The following is a 17250-nucleotide window of genomic DNA, read 5'->3' on the forward strand; positions in this document are numbered from 1 at the left end:
CGGTGGTGCCACTGCCTCTGCGTACACACCTCGTGGGTTGACTCCGACCGACCGACTCGTCGTGGTGGTGACAATTTTTTCTGTTGTGTAGTACTACACTGCAGTGCTGAGTCTCTACTGTTGTCCCCCTGGGCCCTGACTTGGTGAGTACTGTCGTTTTCAATGTGGTTTCCCCAGCATTTGTAATGCGATGGTGTTTTACTTTACTTCAGCTACCAATGGGACTTTTCTGGTCAATGTAAGGCCCCAGGGGCGCTGCACAGGGACCCTGTCTTTTGGGGGAGGCTGTGATCGGTGTCCAAGGAGTCTGAGGAGTGCCTACACTGTCTGCATCCTCTCCGGATCAGACTAGTACTAGTAGTACTAGTGTCTCTACTGTTCCCCCAGAAGCAGAGGTGTAAACTGTAACCAGACCTCAGCCAGCGGCTCGCGCCTTCCACGTACTGAATAATTAATGCGCGGTTAATTGAGGCTTTTAGCAGCTGTGAAACCGGATGAGAGCCGGCCGCATGCCTGGATGTGACGATCCTGGGGCGACAAGCGAGCCGTGCCTCTTCTACGGGAAAGGGGGGGGGGGCAGCGCGGTAGACGTGGGATAAGGTCAGAGCGTGTGCTTGGGGCGGGGAAGGCTGCGGTCAGGAGTGGGTGACTGACTGCAGGACTGCCACAGAGGGAGGGAGTCCTAGGGGATGTATTCAGAGTGCGCTGGAATCTGCCGCCACCTGGGATATGCAGTACCTACTGACACCCTCAAATACAGAATACTATTACCAAGAAATATTGTCACACTTTGTAAATGTTCTTCGCCATCATCCCTTGTGTTCTGGGCTGCGCGAGCCCACCTCCACGAGCCCCCGTCTCACCAGACCTCTACACTCCTGCTGCTCACGCGTGGTTCACCCCACGCTCCCCAAAAGTCAGTTACAACAACTGTGATTGAGAGTCTCTTGATTTTCAAATATTGCCTCGCGTAGGACCACCAGCCCTGGCTGACTTTCAAGTCATGTCTTGAAATATTAACGGCCTCTTTGACCACATCAAACTCATGGCAGTCCCTAGCTTTGCCAAATGATTCACACCAGAAGTACTGCTAATGTAGGGCACCCACCTACTAGTCTCCAACTGCCACTTCCTACATAGATTTGGCTATGACCAGGTCTTTCACACTGGTTTCACTAGGGGATCTAGGGGTTGTACATACCCCTTCACAAACATTTCCGGCTCGTGGGGATGTGAACCTTCCAGGAGTCACATGGTGACTATGTGGGAATTGAGGGATCGGTAGAAGGGAAACATGATAATATCCTATGCATCTACATACCACCCCAACTGGACACAGAAGCACTCACTGTATTACCACCACGATCCTAGGGTGTTATGTTTTCCTGTGCAGGACTTAAAAGGTGGCACTTTCTTCAGTTGGGAGAGGATGTGGTCCGTCAACTAGACTGCCGACTTTGGTGCTGGAAACCTCAGGGTCGCGTCCTGTGATTCTGGGCAAATCACTTAATCTCCCCATGCCTGAATGTGCAATGTAAATAGGTGCTAATTATGTAAAGCGCTCCAATACCTTCGGGTCGAGTTCGCGCTATATAAATATGCAAAAAATAAAATTAACGTGAGCCTTTAGAACTGCAGAAAATGATGCATTAAGTGTTTGAGAGTGTGTCAAGTCTGTTAAAAGCGACAGAGTCGCATCATTTCTGTGGTCCAATCTAGAAATAACTTTAGCCAAGGCCCAGTGTGAAGCGCCCAAGTAAGTATCAGCAGCCCAGGCTTCAGTGCTCAATGGATGGGGGTGGCTCGGCTGTGGTGTTGGATGTGGTGGAGTTTTATTCTGTATTGTGCTTTGCTGAGTTTATGAAACTTTTTTGTCCTTTTCTGCTGACTGTAAGATTTTTACTCTGCTGTTTGTCATAAAACCTGCTGCAGGATCGGACATTTGATTGAAACGTACATGCCAACATTTCAGAAGAGCAAAGTGGGAGATTGTAAAAAAAAAAAACCGGGAGAATGGGGCCTTGAATCGGGTTACTGTCATGTGTGGGCTTTGTAAGTGTGCTGCAGCAGGATCGGACATTTGAAACGCAAATTCACGTGTTTTTTTATCACCTTTCAGTGCCTTGTCTTTGCTGGCTTTAATTCATAAACTTAATATGGAAAAGTCACTTGGAGAGACAGTGGCTTTACTTAAAATTGTCATAACCACTCCTATGACAACAGTCGAGGCAGAACGATGTTTTTCAGCCTTAAAGAGGATTAAGACATTCCTGAGAAACACCATGCTTGAGGAAAGACTCAATGCTTTGGCAATGCTCTCTGTAGAGAGCAAGCTAGTTCAGAAAATCCCGGACTTTAACACAAAAGTTATTGAAAAGTTTGCTGCTCTTAGAGAGAGACGTGCTGATTTCATTTACAAAAAGTAAACAATTTTGAATGCTGCTACTTTGCAACCAGTTTATTTCTTAAATAAAAAACATCTGAGAGTGAGGTACTCAGAAATGCATTGTATCTCGTAGTCTGTTATGAAGCTCTGTGGTTGTACACTGAATAAGCAGCTACCTATGTTATATGACATCTCTTTATTAATGTTATAACTGCACTTTCACAATTGCTTTATTAACCTTCCTGCTTTCTCAAATTTGCTTGAAAATGCACCATTTCTCTTCTCTTTTTTCAAAATTTTCTCAGGGGAAGAACCCCCCCGAACCCTCCTTATAGGGGTTCGGGCTCGCTCGCTATGCTCGCTCGCAACGGTGAAGTATACCAATCATCTTACGCCCCACCACTTTAAAATGTCACCAGCCGCCCCTGGTCATGGCGCATGACCATCTCATTGACTATAGAAAGTTCTTCGGAGAAATTTGCAAATGATCTCAAAGCTGGGAATAACACTCTACACTCAGGCCATTTCTTTGAAATAAAAGATTTGACCTTGGTGAGTGTGTCATCCTTGTCATATGCTGCATTCCACTCACCTTCAGAAATATGTGGACATTCGGCAATGGCATCAATAACTGCAACTACGCATTCAACATAATCATCAATCTCAAGAGTTTCACGTAAAGACATCCTTGACAGACAGTCAGCCCTAAAAAAAATTCCCCCAGTAATGTGTTTAATGATGAAGTGGAATTCATGAAGTTTCGAAAGTAATCGAACAATTCTGGCATAGGCTTTGTTCGAAGTACTATTTGACAACATGTGCATAAACGGTTTGTGATCCGAGTGAATCTCAAATTCACGACCCCAAATGTACGACTTAAATTTCTGAATGGCCCAAACGCAGGCTAAGGCCTCTCTCTCGATGGTGCTCTACGTAGTCTCAGACAAGTGAAGATTTCTGGATGCAAAAGCAACAGTGTGTTCTTTTCCTACCACCCATTGTCCCAGGACAGCTCATAAACCAGTAAGGCTTGCATCAACAGTAATAAAGCACCTAATACTATCCAAGAAAGGGTGCAAGGCTGGGGAGTCTTCAATTCGTTTTTTAACTTGCTCAAACACTTTTTGTAAGTTGTCTGACCAGACGAACTTTGCTCCCTTTCTTAGAAGAGCTCTCAGTGGTTCAACAATTTGAGCATAGCCTTGCACAAATCTGGCGTAGTACTCCGCTAATCCAAGAAATGAGCGCAAGCAATCTCTATCATTGGGAGGTGTAGCATCTCTAATGGCGTTTATGAGGGAAAACTTTGGTTTTATGCCATTAGGTGAAAGGGTATGACCTAAGTAGTACAATTCTTTAACTGCAAATTTGCATTTATCATGTCTAAGAGTCATTCCAGCCATCTGCAGGACTCCTAACACCTTTAGCAGAATTTTATCATGCTCAGAAATGTCGCCAGCAAATATCAGTATATCGTCCTGATAGGCTTGTACACCTGGAATATCCTTTAACAGGGTGTCCATTAACTTCTGGAAGACACTAGCCGCAGAGGCTAAGCCGAAGGGAAGTCTCAGATATTTGTTAGCCACGAATGGCGTCACAAAAGTAGTTAACTCTTGAGACTTAGGAGACAGTACGATCTGGTGATATGCAGACTTGAGATCTAATAGGGAGAACATTTTGGCCCCACCCAAATTAGCTAACAGATCGTGTATTTTGGGTAATGGATGGCAATCCACAATGATGTTGTTATTTAAAGAGTGCAAGTCGGCACATAATATAACCTCACCTGACATTTTGCACACCAAAACTATTGGAGAAACCCACTCGGAGGAGTTGCAAGGTGTGATGATTGCTTCATCACATACGTTTTTTAAAACTTTAATTCATCTCTTGCACTCAGAGGAAGAGAGCGAACCTTGTGGACCACAGGTTGAGCATTTGATTTTAGGCCGATATCATGCTTCAAACCCAGCACAGTGCTAACCTTGTTCTGGAAAACCTTGGGAAATTAAGTAAGTGATTAACATTGTAATTTGATACAGACAAATCAGAAACATTGACATTTTCACATTTGTGATAATCATAGTAGTCATGTGGAATATCACCTAGTGTAACAGGTTGATTTGAACCAGGTTTGAGGAGGTAACCTATTTTGGCTAGATCCAACCAACCAAAAATGTCTCTACCCTTTAAGGCGACGTAAACTTTGGTGAAGGTGTGTCTGCCAAGGCATTCAATCCTGGAATGAAAGTACCCTAGCATGTCTATGTCCTTTTCACCATAAGCCTTAGGGTTGACATCAGATTTGATAAGAGTCACTTTGCCATCCCAATTTGCATAAAATGTTAAATTTGACAAAATGGTGATTGGAGAACCCGAGTCGGCTTTCACTTGTAAAGGTATGGTTCCAATCAAAAGTTCATACCAAGGACCATTGACTTTACAAAGATCCACAGAATCATATTCGATGGATAACATTACGTCATGGAGCTTGGTAGAGCACGACTCCAAGTTCTCGTTAAATTCGATTTTGTTAACCCTGGTAAACCTTTTGCCACCTCTGCATACAGTTTGAAGATGTCCAATTTTTTTGCAAGAAGAACATCTTTTACCAGAGGCAGGGCAATTAGGGGAATTTTCAATATGACTTTTTGATCCACATCTGTAGCAGATGGTTGTTTTCTTGAAAAATTGTCTAGAAGGCTTATTGATCAAATTTACTGAACAAGCAGAAGAAGATCCTCCATCAACCATATGAACACTAGGTTGTGAGAGACTTTCCTGTAAAATTTTCGAAGATTTTGTTGCTCGTTCAATGCCTTTGGAAATGTCTACAGTTTCTGCCAAACTGGGATTTTTGCAACTCAACAAGCGTTCTTGAATTTTTTTTGAATAACATGAAAAAATAAATTGATCTCTTATGGAAGCGTCTGTACTTGCGCCAAATTCACACGTAGATGCTAGTATTCTAAGTTGAGCAATGTAGTCTTCAACACTTTCGTCTGTGTTCTGCTTACGTTTGAAGAAGTTGTGGCGTTCTAAAACAATACTCGGCTCATCAGAATATTGTTTGTTTAAACGAGCAAGAGCTTCTTGATATGTGTCCCAACCTTCACCTGAACCAGTAGGAGAAGGAAATACCGGAAGGTTCTCAAAAACTTGTTGTGCCATATAGAATAGCAACTTTACGTGCTGGAGAATATTTGACAGCATCAATTGCTACAAGGTAGTTTTCAAACCCCTTTAACCATTGTTGCCATTTAAGAACTGGTTTGCCAGGAGTTTGTAAAAACAGGGCAGGTGTTTGAAATTGCTGAGACGAAGCCATGATAATGTAATGTACAAGATGGAATGATGAAACTTTGTGGACGGTGTGCAAGAAAGTTAAAATAAAATGACAAGCAAGATGTCTCAGTAGAATTGTAGGTTTGTAAAATGCCCTTGGAAAGGTAATAATGTCCTTTAATAAATTCGAAGAAGTGTGCCTATCACTGAGAAGATATGAAGATAATAAGCAAAGCTGTAATAAAGCATGCCTATCGCTGTGGAAAAAGATGTAAGCGCAATAGACAGAATAATTAAAGTGTGCCTATCGCTGTAAAATCTGAACACAGCAGGCAAAGGCTTGTAAAGAATGAAAATAATGAGCAAAGTTGTAATAAAGCGTGCCTATCGCTGTTGATGAAAATGGAAGCGCAATAGGCAAAGTAATGAAAGCGCGCTGTAAATATGAACACAAGCGCTTTGGTTAAATATCAAAGAAAGCGTGCCTATCGCTGTGAATGTGTAAATTCCTTCTCGTCGCTTTTAAAGATGGCCGCCTGACGCTGTAACCAAGGTTACGGTTGAGCGTGACTTTTTAAAGGAGGTCGGCTTGTTTGGACGTTGTGCTTTGGGCGTCAGCACGTTCTGTAGCGTAATAAAGCAAGCAGAATCTTGTGCGTAGGCATTCAAATGACGCGCTGGAAGCACAAGTATGGCGTTGGAAGTAAACTGCCAAAATGTTACCAAAAGGGAAATAAGGTAAATAAATGTACGACCTTATTCCAGCTGGTGGTGCAGACACGTTGTACAGGATGTGGAACCTGTAGGTTGAAAGTTGATTTTGCCCACACCCGGTTGATATGGTAGGACCTTTTCGTCGATCGTTGTAAATCGGTGATGCCGGCTCTTGGCGGTGGGTGTGGAGGGTTTCCCGCTCGTCGCCAAGTTATTAAGGAGGTACGGAGATGGTAGTAAAGTTTCAAAGCAAGTTTATTCTGAGATACTTGCACCCACGACCGGAGCCATCCAGCTGTGAAGAATCCAACGCCAGGAATGGCGTTGCATGGAATTCTCCACAACTGAACGACCATGCTCTGGAATGCCTGAATAGAAAAGAGAACATAAGTCGCGTGGTGACATGCAACTTATTCCAGCAGTAATATTACACACTCTGTCGCCTCTGTCTCTTTCCAAACAGGAAGCTTCCCAAAAAGCCCTTTTAAAAGTCAGCTGTGGAAGCGCTTACAGCTGACTTTTAAAGGGCCTTTTGAGAAGCTTTCCGAAGGTGCAAAGGTGCCCTGATGTCACAGAGGCCGGCAGTAAACACAGAAGATGGCCTCAGGAGCATAGTAGTGAATACCTATTTAATACATATTCACTACGTATGCTCCTGCGGTCATCTTCTGTGTTTACTGCCAGCCGTGGCAACTGCAAGGCAAGGTCCATAGGCCGCCAATGAAGGCCTCACGGGCCGCTGGCGGCCCACAGGCCGTAGTATGAGTACCACGGATTTAAGCCCTAGGTACTTTTTAAAGAGTTCATCCTTACCATTAGGGCATTTCATGACACCTCATCTCCATGAATCCCCTCTATGTCTCAAAACATGAGTTGTACTCTGCTAACCACAATCACCTTTTCAAGCCTCAGTTTGTGCCTCATCGAAGGTGGGTGCCTTGATATCACTGTTCCATTGCAACTCTCTTGCCAACTGCCTCCCACCTTCAACTATGCGTTCCAGACCCTAGCCAATTATATTATTTTATATTTAAAATGTATGTAATCTTCCATTCAGTAAACTAGGGTTGTGTGTTCCCATTCATCACCAATCATCTCCGCCGCCTATCTCTGTTAGCTATTCTGCTGCCTGGGAGTTATTGGAACCCGCCAATAATATGTATAAGTTCTCAAAGACATGCATCATTGACAAACGTCTGCTTGCTAGTCACTCAGTAAATAAATATTACTTACACTCAACATACAGCTAAACAGGTCTCCTTTATGAAAGGTCAAGATTATTAATATTGATATGTACTTTTATTTTAGGGTGCATTTGCTATACCGACAATGGCCTTCTCGTTCCTGTGCCACACATCAGTGTTACCCATCTACTGTGAACTTAAACGGTAAAGTGAACGCCAGAGAATTAAGTTAAGCATGTAAACAAAAGTCCTATCAACTTGTTGGCCTCAGAACCACAGTGCTAGCCACAGTGCTGTGATCTTTCAATTTACGCTAGTGTGTCTCACTTTTGGATTTGCTAAAAATGTCTTCTTCAGACTCTGGAACAAAAGACCACCATTCTCCTTGAATCAGTTTGGTATAATGCTAGTTCATTATAACTGCATCTAACACGAGAAATTCTAAACAGTTATCAGTTGTGCCTTTGTAGAGATTTGGAAACATGATTCATACTCTATTAAGTTCTGTATTTATCTATGATTCATTTGGGACCACATTAAGGTTTATCCATACATAAACCTTAGAACAGTTACTTAAAACTCATATGTATCCTCTTTTTATTGTCAGTAGACCTGGCTGTAATGACCTTGAATCAACAATGTCTTTTGAAGTTTTCAAATTGGTCAGTGTTCGAGAAAACAAGCCACTCTGATGTGGTTACTGTATGAAAAGATGAAGCAACTCAGACAAATTCAGTTTACTTTTTTGCAGAAAATGCCTAGGAAAACTGAGAAGACTACACACTTTAGTCTGATATTCAGAGACTGCTATACTTTGGAGACATTGAGCATCACTGCCTACAGCTTAATTAAGAAAGACTGTGTAACATTCTTATTTTGTATCACAGGCCATCGAAGAGAAGGATGCAGAACGTGGCCAACCTGAGTATCGGGCTGAGTTTTCTGATCTATTTTATCTCTTCATTGTTTGGATACCTCACTTTTTATGGTTCGTATTTCACTATTTTGTGTTATATAACGGTATACAAATAACGTTGCATATCTTGTGTCAAGTTCTTGAAAGCATCTTTTAAATTCTTTGTTCACTGTTGAAAATGTCGAATCTATATCCATTCTGTTTCTTGTACAGTAAAGAGTAATAAACCCTTTTTTTCTAGTGCTGATTTAGAGGTATTTTTTTTTTTTTAAAGTAATTTTTTCTCACTCAATTAATTGGTATGGAAATTGTTTCGTTTGTATTGCATTAATTTTGTTTCTTTGCTACGGTTGAGAGGGAAAGGTCTCCCGACTAGTTTACAAAAGGCAATAACATAAGTTTTGCGTTCATGATAAAAAGAAATTCAAATCAAGCGGAAATAAATAAAACATTTTCAAGTGTATAGCATTTCCAATTAAGTGGTTAATTTCTAACAGCTTTTGCATTGCTGGAGTTATTTAGAGTAACAACTGTTGAGTTGAGGACCAAATATGAAAAAGTAGAAAACCACAGATTTGTAAAATTGTACACCGCAATGAGTCGTAAAGTGATAACGCATTTAATCCCATTCTGGTCCTTTGTCGGACAGTAATGGCTTAATATTGAAATTCGACCTTGATTGTCAGAGGAGCTTGCGCAGTTAATAGCCCTGGGAAAAGGAGAGTGAATAAGTGTGGTACAGTAATACTGTATACAGTTTCCTTTCTTATGATGATTCCAATTGGATAATGAATATTTGTGAGGTCAACCTCTGGTCACTAAGTAATATGCATTGACTACCTAAAGGTTACCAGATGGTGAAGGCGTTTTAATCACTATCAAGCTGGACTAGATTTAACATAGAGACGTACCTTAGTGGTGAAATAATAACTTTAGGTCAATATATTGAGTCATTTGTTAATCTTCTGAATAATGAGAAAGAAAGAGTAGTCCCAGTATTGAAGACAGATTTATGCAAGGCAATTAAGTGTCAATATTGGCAATCTGAATGGTGTACTGTTACATACGTAGGCTTTTTTGTGTCACTGTAGAATATTTCAGTGATGTTATAACTTAACACATAACTCTCTAAAAAAAAAACCCCTCAGTACTCAAAATAAAAAGTACTAAATGTAGGAGGGACCGGGAGAATTGCTGGAAAATGGGGAATAGTGGCGTGGCGGATTACATACGGATTGAAGGATGGCTAGGGTGGAATTTTGGGAGTGATGTATAGCCACGCACAAAAGAGAAAGGTCATTGCTCCTCACAAACTGTACTTCTTAAGTTACAAAAGCCCAAACGGGACCCAGAACAGCAGTTAATTAATGCAGCTCAGAGTTGGAGTAAGTCCAGCACCACACATAGCCAATCGCAGGCACTGCGACACATTCCTATAGGAAACGATGATGGTAGAGACCCAAAATAAAACCACATAGGAATCAAACTCCTTAGGAAATAGTTTACATTAAATTAATATGTTAAAAATACTATTTAAGGTTAAACAAATAACTAAAAACTAAATACATTTATTTAATTTCAAAATATTTTAGCTACCTTTTTGCCTTTCAAAAATAATATGTTACATTTTAATAAAATATATTTAAATTACTTTACCTTAATTCTATACATCACTTTTAATAATTAGTAATGCTTAATGAAAAAACAAATTTTTACATTAGGTGGGAATTTATTTTTTATTTTAAACTTCAGAAATATAATTTTTGTTTAATTTACTCGGTCACTTTGCTACATATAGGGGTGTTCCTCAAGCATGTGGTGGTATTTCCTCTCCAAGTAGAGAATTCCCTTCCACCTGCATAGTCTCTGCTTAGAGTGTGGATGGTGTCCTCCCGCATGTGGAGCTCTATGCCCTGCACTTGGAGTAGAGACTCTGCACTCAGGACAGATACCTCCACCTACCACAGCAAACAGGAAATGGCATACAGGAAGAGGAAGTCGACCATTTTGAAATCCTTCTGCGCCATCCTTACTTTGCCAAAGTAGCATCCTGCTCTCTGCCTTATTCTCTTACCCAGCATGGGTGAGTCACCTAATTAGAACCCCACACCCCTTCAATGACACTGAATAAGAGATCATCATCCAGGGTGTGGTTGACAAGTACCCTCAAGTTTATGGGGGTTATGAGAGCCAGCTGAGCAATGGAGCACGTGCCCAATCTGGAAGGACATCGCCAAACACTGCAGTACAGTGTTTGTCTGCATCTGATAAGCAAGTTATGCCATAAGCACTGGGAGGACCTTTATTGATGGGCCAGAATTAAGGCCCAGCATATTAAGGACTAGTCTTTCCAGCCACATTTGCATCACCCCCATATTACACCAATATACCAGAGGGTTCTGAAAGTTATCTGGCCGATATTCCACCCTCAGCTAAAAGAGTTTGAGCAAAAGTAACAAATGATGGACAAAATGCTGAACTATGCAAATATCCACCCCTAGTCACAAAGACTCGGGTTTAATCCATCGTTCTTTTGCTCACAACGTCACCCCAGTTTGGACAAAGCCATATGCAAATCAGTTATCTTTTTAACTGCTGGATGTTACCAGGGTTCACACACAATTTGTCAGGACCCAATTTGGGGTGTGGAACATACCAAAACAGTGGTTTCACCCAGAGGCCACCTGTTCCAGGGTAAGTAATCATGTGTGTGATTGGTTTGTGCTCTTTTTTGATCATATAGATTTATCCGGCGAATATATCCCCAAATTTTGTACTGAACGTTGTATGTATGTGGTCCGAAGAGATTCCAGGACGCGCAGAAGACGCTTTTTGCTAGCACATCCGTTTTTCAACTAATTGTAATACAACCTACTAACAGAGGATTTTCTACCTTGAGAAAGCCCTGGCCTGCTGACCCATGGGTGTGATGGCAGTGATGTCATTAGTGATGTCACTGACCATGTCATGAGTCTTGTAATATGTGATGTCATCAGCAGTGCATTGCGGGGGCGCGCGTTATAGTTAGCTCAACTAACTATAAGGCTGAATTTCTCTAATTTTGTATGAGTGAAATGTCCAACTAACTATAACGTCCCTGAAACCTGTGTTTTTTTCTGTGAATTTCTAAGGTTTTTAAAATGCTAATTTCTATCTATAACGTCCCTGCAACCTATGTTTTTGTAGTGAATTTCAAAGGTTTTTTAAATGAAAATTTCTAACTATAATGTCCCTGAAACCTATGGTTTTTACGGTGAATTTCTAAGGGTTTTTAAATGCTAATTTCTAACTATAATGTCCCTGAAACCTATCGTTTTTACAGTGAATTTCTAAGGTTTTTTAAATGCTAATTTCTAACTATAATATTCCTGAAACCTATGGTTTTTTCAGTGAATTTCTAAGGTTTTTTTAAATGCTAATTTATAACTATGCCTACATAGGTAGAAAATATACAGAAAGGGGACGAAAGGCACAGAAAGAAGCAAGAGAAGTACTGGGAGAGGGAAGAGAGGTGCAGAAAGAGGAAGAAAGGTGCAGAAAGAGGGAAGACGAGTGCAGAAAGAAGGAACAGAGGTGCACAAAGAGGGAAGAGAGATGTAGAAAGAGGCAAGAGAGTTGCACAAAGAGGGAAGAAGGGTGCACAAAGAGGCAATAGGGGTGCAGAAAGAAGCAAGAGAACTGCAAACAAAAGCAACAGCGTTGCAGAAAGAAAGTGGTGGAGAAAGGTGAGCGTGGCCTTCGAAGACCTCTTAGCAATCCCACTGTGTGGAACTTAGTGGAGGGGGTAGTTGGCCCCCAATGGCAACATTGGGGGCCAACTACTCCTCCAATTACCTCCAGTAAGTTCCACACAGCAGGATTTCTAAGTTCTCATAGCAGGCCACGCCCCCTTTCCCCAACACTCTGCAAACGCACTCCCTGGTGCGCTCTTGGATGGGGATTAAAGTCCACTTTGCTGCTGGGGGTCCTTAGGGGACAATTAGCCTACCTGATACCTCCAGTATGCCCCAGATAGTGGGATTGCTGACAGGTGGACAAGGCCACGCCCCCTATTTCCACCACTCTGCAAACTTGCCTCCTGGTGCGCTCTTGGTTGTGGGATGAAGTCCCCTTGCCTCCTGAGAGTTCCTGGGGGCCAACTAGCCCACCAGGTACCTCCAGTAAGCCCCACATAGCTTAATTGCTGAGAGTGGTATGAGGCCACACACCCTTTTTACACCACTCTGCAAATGTGCCTCCTGGCGCACTGATACTCGGGGGATGTAGTCTACTTGTGTCCTGAGGCCCTCAGGACACAAGAGGACCTTATTGCCCCACCAGCAGTGTGCCAAGAGGCGTGTTTGCAGAGTGGTGTAAAAAGGAGCGTGGCCTCGGACCACCTCTCAGCAAGCCCACTGTGTGGGGCTTACTGGAGGTAAGAGATGGGCTAGTTGGCCCCTAAGGACCATCAGTAGGGTAGGGAACTTCATCCCCCAACATAGAACGCGCCAGGAGACACGTCTGCAGAGTAGTAGTGAAAGGGGGCGGAGCTTCAGTTATTGTTTTTATTTTAGGATGGGGGGGACATATGGCCCCCCTTCCCCTGACCCTTTTGGGCACCGGGGACCACACCCTTCAGGGCCTGGCCAGCCTTTCCTTTTTTTTGTTTGGAGGGGGGCCATCATGGCCCCCTCCTGAGGCCAATCATGGCCCCGGGGACCCCATCCCCTGCGGCCTGGCCAGCTTTCATTTTTATTTTTTTGTGGCCCCCCTCCTGAGGCCAATTATGGCCCCGGGGACCCCATCCCCCGGGGCCTGGCCTTACATTGGGGACTGTGGGGGAGCCTTAATGCCTCCACGGTCACAGCCAGCACTCCAACTCCTGCGGGAGTGGGCTTTGCTTTTGGACAAGGGGAGCTGCTAACATGCAGCTCCCTTTGTCCAAAAGCAATTCTGCTTTGCTTCATGGAAGCAAAAGCAGATTACCTGCTCTCGCTTCCACGAAGCAAAGCAGAGTTTGCAATGACAGGGCGTGAGCCGTGCTCCCGCCCTGCCATTGCAAACTGCAAAGTCCAGGGGGTGGGCACCCCGGGACATTGCTGGAGCTGGCCCCCCTCCAACAGACTTAATTCCCCAGAGAGGTGGTGGTCACTGGGGCCGGGGGTCAGCAACGGAGCCCCACCCGTAATTAAAGTGAGCCCCGGGGAGGTGGTGGTCCCCGGGGCAGTGTGGGGAGGGTGGAAGCCCCCCCACACTTTCCTTAATTGAATTTAAGCCCGCTGGAGATGGTGGTCCCCGGGGCTTGGGTGGGCCTGCGAAGCCCCCCTGCCCTGAACTAAAGAAATTCCCGGGGAGGTGGCGATCCCCGGGGCTTGGGGGGGCCCGCGAGGTCCCCCCGCCCAGAATTATAGAAAGCCCCGTGAAGGTAGCGGTCCCCAGGGCTGTGGGGCCCGCGCAGCTCCTGCATTTATTTTCGTATTGCCCCCGGGACCTGGCCCACCCGGGGGTTTATTAAAACAAGCGCGATAGGCCGCGGTTTGTTTTTTAAAAAACAAATCAGACAGATTTGCACACCCACCGTGAATTCGGATGAAAATATTTTTTTTAAATGCTTTTTTTGGCCCTGGGTGTTCCTGTGGGACCCACGGAGCAGGCTAGGGGGTCAGGGTGTTTCCCTGCCCCCATTTCTTGTTATTTATCTTTGTTTTACTGTTTTCATGTGACTCGGTTTTACCGAGTCACAAGATGGCTGCCAACACTTCCTGGTTTGAGTGTTGGGAGCCAATCAAAATGAAGCTTGTGATCGGGAGGGTTCGCGAATCCTCAGCAGTCACCAGATATCGATATTTTAAAATTTCTAAGGAACTACTGAACTGATTTACACCATTTAAAGCAAATGGTGCACTTTGGACCAAGAGCTGCCTCTCTGTTAAATTCAGTGCAATTCCGTTCAGCAGTTCGGGCTGTAGCTGCGACAAAAGTTCCTATGGAAATTACCATGGGGAAAACGCGTTTTGTGACCCCCCCCTTTTTTCTTGCCTCCTGCTTGACGAATCACCCCAAAACTTTCAAGACAGGAGCTGACCGGAGCGGGCCATTAGTTTTGAAACTTTCGCGAAGATTCGTCAAACGGCACCAAAGATATTGGCAAATAAAAAAACGCTTTTCCTATTGAAACTAGGTCCTAAATATAACTACCTACTGACGACTACCAGTAGGTAATATAATATATATATATGTATATATTTATATTAGAAATAATCACATATATGCACATGGTTATTTTGAGAGTGGTGTCCTCTCGAGTTTATTGCGAGCTTTGGCATAACCTTCTGTGTTTTATTTAACAAGTTGTATTTTTGTGGTATGAAAGGTTTGAAAGTTAAACTTTAATTAAATGCTTGTTTTTTTCTGGTTAAGTTTAGTTTGACAAATCTGTTTCAGTTTCTTGAAATAATGGAAATGCATTTTACATACAGAGATTTGTAATTCAGTACTATTTCCATTTTTATCTAAACATTGTGCATCTTTACCTCACTTTCTAACCAACTTGTAATTGTGACTTTTGACATAGCAATTTCGCACAGTAATTCATGTGTGAGAATGTGTTTAAAAACCTGTAGACCATTTCAGTTTCCTTTGTATTCTTTGTTGGCACGTTTTAAAACTCTTTCCTCTCAAATTATCAATGTGTGGGACATGTTGAAAAGCAACATTTTCAACTTCTAAAGTGGATTGTTCACAGCAATCGGCTCTTAATACAATCCTTTATTTCCCTTTCAATGGCTGATTTCACAGTTTTTCTTATTTAACTATTTGTAATTCCCAAAATGTGAAAATGAAAGCAGATGATACTGGGACATTTGGCAAAGGCTCCACAATGTCAGCACTTGTATTATAGGAGAACAATTTCCTTTTATCAAAGGATATGTAGATTTTAAATATTGAACCTAGGAATTTCAAATGGTATCTGTTTTTTTTAGCTTGCATTTCAGCGGACTGGGATGGTCAAAGAATATCTCGGCAGGAACAACAAATATCAGCTGGGAGGTGGGCACTTGGGGGGGCCTATGTACGGCAGTCCCGCCCCACTAATTAGGATGCGACCGCCACCCTGGCTGTCGCATTCCGTAATGCCAAAGTGTCATGGTGTGCATTTGCATGCACAACGTGGCAGGCACCGCCTGGTGGCTGCCACCTTGTGCATGCAAATGGTGGGGAGGTACCATAGTTACCCCCAAGTGCAGCCCCCCACTGCCCCGGGGGCCCGCAACGGGCCCCTAAAGCACATCCCCGCCAGCCTTTCCATGGCGGCATCGCTGGGTCGGCGATGGTGATCCGCCCGCCATCCTAATCAACCGCTAAGAGTTTCTAGCTTCAGTGAGGACGAGGAAACCATAACTAGCAGGTGTAGTGTACCCGCAAGGAGAGTAACAAGATTACTTGCCAGCAGACTCCAGGCAGAGGCTGAAGAGCCAACTGGTGGATCAGAGTATGCGAACACAAGTAGGGAGAAGAAAGATATTGGATCTCCTCCTGGCCTTGAGCAAGACCAACCTGTGGTGTCCCAAGAGCACGCTCCCAGACCATCTGATCCTGCACTCATCCCCTCAGTAACTCCAGAGACCCTCATTCCATAAGGGGCCTCAAGCTACACCCCCTGCCCAGGCATCGTCTTCTCTTCCTAGTGCCGGTGACAAACATCTTCGAGGGACACTTCTGCTCGCCAACATCCCTTTTGCCTGTTCCACTCCCTTCCCCCAATTGTGTCCTTGACAGCTCTCTGAGAGGCCCTGAGCCAAATCTGAGAGCTTCAAGGAGCAATCTCTCAGGATATCTGGGACTTCGTTGCAGAGTTTCAAATACACTGAGAGAGTCACTCAGCATCTTTGACCAGTATGTGGACTCAAGACCTCCTTGGTAGCAGGTCTAATGTCGTGTCTGCCTCACCCCCGCACCACACCTCCTGTTGTCCTGTCTCCTAGTTCATCTATGATCCCTGTTTAACCTGCTACTACTGTGTCCTACTTCCCGTGGGTTGTCTAGTCCTGCCACGGCCAGCCATTTGGCGTGCGCATTGGAGGAGGACTTCAGTGTTGTTGTGGTAAAAGAAGAAGAAAGCAAGAATGAGGATAAACTTTCCACCCCAAGCCAGAAACAGGAAACATCGAACACCTCTGGCTTGGGTGACTGACTTTATTTGAATTTCTGACATTTTTTTAATTTGGAACTGTGGGCGTTTGATTTAACAGCTTTTTTTGAAGTATGGACTTTTTTTTTTTTACCCCTTTGTTTTTAGTCTGGTACCCTAGATGATTCTTGGCAAGTTTTTATTATTTGCCAACCCCCTCCAAATCAACATTTTCCATCTGATTAAAGACTTAATTTTCTTTCATTTGGGCCTCTCCCTTAGGACAGATTTTCATTACTCGTACATAGTTTTATTAGTAACATTTTATTCTAAAATATATATTTAAAAGTGTTTTTAAACTAAAACAGCAATCTCTTTCTTGCATTTACAAATGTAAGTGTATAAAGCATTATATGTCAGCCAAAAGAAATGGTTAGTTAGTTAGAAGATGCTTACTATACAATAATGCATTTTTAAATGCATTGCACTTTCAAGGTAAACAAAGAAAACAAAATATTCAATACTTTCTTATATTGATAATATAGCTTCATATATTCAACACAGCTGAAAGTTTGATACAGGTATGCGGTAAAAAAATATATATTTCTCATTACTAGAAAACAACAGTGAAAGTTAGTGACAAATAGAAACT

General features: G+C 43.2%; 1 protein-coding gene across 1 annotated transcript in view; it reads left to right on the plus strand.

Moving 5' to 3' along the window:
* The window catches only part of SLC38A6 (solute carrier family 38 member 6), a 393044-nt gene that overhangs the window by 348298 nt on the left and 27496 nt on the right, over positions 1 to 17250 (plus strand). Inside the window, exons 11-12 of the mRNA XM_085626179.1 lie at positions 7697 to 7776; positions 8460 to 8560. Of these exons, the coding sequence (XP_085482305.1) occupies positions 7697 to 7776; positions 8460 to 8560 (181 nt within the window). The remainder of the gene's footprint in view (positions 1 to 7696; positions 7777 to 8459; positions 8561 to 17250) is intronic.

Source organism: Triturus cristatus, chromosome 9, assembly GCF_964204655.1.
Source record: "Triturus cristatus chromosome 9, aTriCri1.1, whole genome shotgun sequence".
NCBI classification, from domain to species: Eukaryota; Metazoa; Chordata; class Amphibia; order Caudata; family Salamandridae; genus Triturus; species Triturus cristatus.